At 41.8% G+C, this 3930-nt stretch overlaps 1 protein-coding gene and 1 non-coding gene across 2 annotated transcripts; both read right to left on the reverse strand.

Annotated features, from left to right (window-relative positions):
• Positions 1-1657: 1657 nt before the first annotated feature.
• Positions 1658-2206, reverse strand: LOC101028422 (putative ribosomal protein uL13-like). Its single transcript, XM_039473341.2, has one exon. It carries the CDS (start codon positions 2144-2146, stop codon positions 1691-1693), a length of 456 nt encoding a protein of 151 aa, XP_039329275.2. The 5' UTR covers positions 2147-2206; the 3' UTR covers positions 1658-1690.
• Positions 2125-2208, reverse strand: LOC120365823 (small nucleolar RNA Z195/SNORD33/SNORD32 family). The gene has a single exon (XR_005580667.1). It is a non-coding gene; the product is annotated as a small nucleolar RNA Z195/SNORD33/SNORD32 family (small nucleolar RNA).
• Positions 2209-3930: the final 1722 nt, after the last annotated feature.

A 3930-nucleotide genomic window follows, 5' to 3' on the forward strand; every position in this document is an offset into this window, starting at 1 on the left:
GCCATGTGTGTACCTATGCAACAATCTTGCATGTTCTTCACATGTACCCCAAAACCTGAAATGCAATTTAAAAAAAAATATTCTCTATCTTGATCCAACTATTGCACCCACTAGCGATATTCTTAATGTAGGTGAGTCCAGGTAAAGTGAGCCAATTCTGTGCCCATCTGATTGTCTCTATTTCTTTCAGTAACATATGAAGCAATGTCCAGGCAAACATTTGAAATATGCTAGGAGTGCCAAACAGGGTTGTGTGCTCATTCGAGAGCCTCTCTATGAACTTAAAGAGAAGCTGGTCTGATTAGTTGTGTATTTGCTCTGGTGTTACTGAGCTGCTTGGGTGCAGGTGGAAAGCATGTGGCTAGTGGGGCTTAAGTAACTTTCAGCTTTGCAAGGCCAGTGAAGGGAGGAAGGCAGGACTGAGGGGACCAAGTTTATAATCATGGTCCCTGGGGTGTATGCTGGGTTAGACGGGGCAGAAGGGCACCAGAAGAAGGTTGAGAATAGGAAAATGGTTGGGTTGATGCTTTGGTAGGCCCAACAATTCCTTGGGTGGCACTACGGGGTAGAAGGGCTGGAAGGAAAGGCTGTGGTTATCCAGAAGAGAGCCTTTTAAAGATTCCAGATGTGCTGCTGAGGTGGGAGGAAGTGGTGGGTCATTGGAAACAAAGAGCTTGAAGATTTGAGAGGCCAAGATGCTGAATCAATCATCTGTGTGGATACTGAAGTTGTTAAGAATTATGGCAGAAAGGAAGAAAGAGCCCAGTGGATACAATTATCCATGAATAGAAAAAATTGGAGAGGGAGGGATACAAACGGGAGTGATTAGGTCAAGTCTGACAGCGAGAATCTCAGCTGATCCTCTGGAGTGTTAGAAACAAGGGGGTGATCTGATGCCAACAACATGGACAGCAATGTCCTGCAGGTTGCTTGTCCTTCTGCATTGGTATTTGACTATTGTGTTACAGGGTGGAAAGGGCTACAATAAAACAAAATGAAACAAAACAAAAAATACTTTTGTACTTTCTGAAGAGCATTCACTGTTAATTATGCCACAATATGCTTACTGTACCTCCACCGGCAATGGCAGACATGTACAGAACAAAAAAATCAAAATACTCAAGGACTGGTAGCAAATAATAAGTAAAAACCATAATAATAGCTTAGCTGTTTCTTTGACCGTTGAAGAAGGAATTTTACTCCAGGCAGATTAAACATATGAGGTTTTGCCTGTAACCAAAAAAAAAAAAAAAATCCCAAGTTACTGATAGAAGCAGAGTTGTAACTGGACTCGCTTGGCAAAAATAAAATTTTGATAAAATGGAAGTTCTCTGTGAAATTATTGTGGACCATTTCTTATAATGCATCTGAGCAATATCCCCAAGGGTTTTGAGTTTGCTTTTTTCCCACAATGTCTTATGATGATGAATTCAGTTTGATGCCTGATTATATAAAATGAAACTTACAGCAAACACATAAAACATATATATGTGTAAGGTAAAGCTATATTTTATAATCTGCTTTGAATAGGTTTTGCCATTAATTAAGCGGAAATGGAGAAAATTAAATAATTCAAGGTTGAATGTGTTAAATTCAGGAGTAAATGTATACTAGCAAATGTATAAATCCAGGAGTATATGTATAATATATATATATATTTTTTTTGAGGAATTAAGAGTCTTTATTGGGCTCAGACCAGGAGTCCATGGGTCTTGAGGACCTCTGTGTATTTGTCAATTTTCTTCTCCACGTTCTTCTCGGCTTGTTTCCGTAGCCTCATGAGCTGTTTCTTCTTCCGGTAGTGGATCTTGGCTTTCTCCTTCCTCTTCTCCTCCAGGGTGGCTGTCACTGCCTGGTACTTCCAGCCAACCTCGTGAGCTAGGCGGCCCAGATCGGCAAACTTCCTTGTAGGCTTCAGACGCACGACCTTGAGGGCCGCAGGAACCACCATCCGCTTTTTCTTGTCATAGGGCGGTGGGATGCCGTCAAACACCTTGAGGCGGTCCAAGGCGGTCTGGCCTCGCTTGGTCTTGTGGGGCAGCATGCCTGTGGGGTGACAGAGAGCAGGCCTGCTCAGAGGGGCTCCTAAGGACACCCACCCTCCCCACTGAGGCGGGTCCATGGGTGGCCTCAGATGGTAGTGCATGTGGAGTCATCTCATGGTCGGGAAACTCGAACATAGTGGGAGAAGTCCTCATCACCGGCCATGTATAATATATATTCTTTCTTCTGTCACCTATAAAAATGCTAATGTGTTTTCCATCACATATTTAAATTCTAGTCATCCACGAGGCCAACCCAAGCCCCACTTCCTTCATAAAATCATTTTTATTCAATGAAATGTTATTTTTCTCCTATTATGTACCAAGTATTATACCAAGCATTGGGGCAGAAGGGACCGAGTAAGATGGATTAGGGGAGAAATAGTCAAAGCAACGATAAAACGGACTTCTTATTTGCCGAGAATTGCCATAAATGCTTTGACATTTACTAACTCTGATTTCTCACAACATTATAAAGTAAATGCCATTGGTATTTCTCTTTTAGAGATGAGCGAATAGAGATACAGACAGGTTATGTCACTTACTAAAGGTCATAGGGCCAGTAGGTGGTAGAATCTGATTCAAAACCAATTATCCCTGATTCTGAAGCTCTTAACCATCTAAGTCATTCAGCTGCTTTGTGCTTTAATTTCCTCTAAAAAGAACACTCTACATTTGCCCTAATTTATAGTGTTTTATAAGATTCAAATAGAATAAATTTAGAAATATTTAAAAAATTGAATCTGCTGTAGTAAAGCAAAGTAATAATAATGTCTATGAATGGTTTCATGTGGACTAACTCATTCAGTTCTCAAATGACTCCATAGTAGCTCTTCAAATAATCCCCTCATTTGTGATGGGGAAACTGGGATACAGATAGATCATATCACTGCTGAGAATACTAACCCAGGGAATCTGACTCCAAAAGCTGTGTTCTAATTTCTAAACTCAGTGGAGCCTATTTCTGAATTTTGTTCTGTGAGCAGTACATGGGGTCAGGCTGGCTGGGTATCCATGGTAGCAGGGGAAGAACATGCTGAGGTTAGGATGAGCTTCAGTGGGAGTGATATGCCTCCCTTGGCCTCATGGTTAGCTAGGTCCCTGAGGCTGTACCAATGAGCTCTGACCCTGGAGTGGGTACCACCCCACAGCCTTCCAGCAAAATGACTGGGTAGCAGAGCCCTGCCATGAGAGCCCTGGCTGAGTAAGCACCTGACCTTCACAAGGTATCCGTATTGATGAACAGGGTCCCTTTAATCAAAAGCACAACCCACCTTTCCCCTGGGAAATGCCCAGAGTATGTGGTTTCTGCAATTCTTGATGACCTCAGTGTGAACATTTCCTGTGAACACAGCCCACTGCCTCCAGAAAAGTCCTTTCCATATTTGCTTATCTCTTGTTTGTAGAGAGTCTTTCTTTAAATTAAACTTCAAATTGCTTAAATGAAACATTTTGGGACTGGTTCAAGATCTGCCCTCTCTACTACTCCTAATAAATCTGTGTGTGGTTTAGCATCTACATACCTGGTTTCTCGGGTCAAAATCTGATTACTCAAGCTGGGAGTTATATGTGGTGGGAGGGGGTTACCTACTGATGGCAGCAGGCCACCCCGTCCTTTACAGCACACTACATTTCTGTATTGGAGAATCAAATTAGCATTCACAAGTTTAATGTTCTGAATGTGGTAATGAGACTGGTTTAATTTTGCCGATCCACCATTTCTCAAAATTATTTGACATCAGGACTCTTTCTGTGAGAGGAGAGTGTCTGTTAACTCATGCAGAGCTAGTGTTCAAGAGAATACATTTTGGGAAATTTTGGCAAGCAGGTGTATAATTGGAATTCTAACCGAATGCTACAATAATAGACACTGTTCTTCAGGTTGTAA

Source organism: Saimiri boliviensis, chromosome 16 (genome assembly GCF_048565385.1).
Source record: "Saimiri boliviensis isolate mSaiBol1 chromosome 16, mSaiBol1.pri, whole genome shotgun sequence".
In the NCBI taxonomy this organism is placed as follows: Eukaryota; Metazoa; Chordata; class Mammalia; order Primates; family Cebidae; genus Saimiri; species Saimiri boliviensis.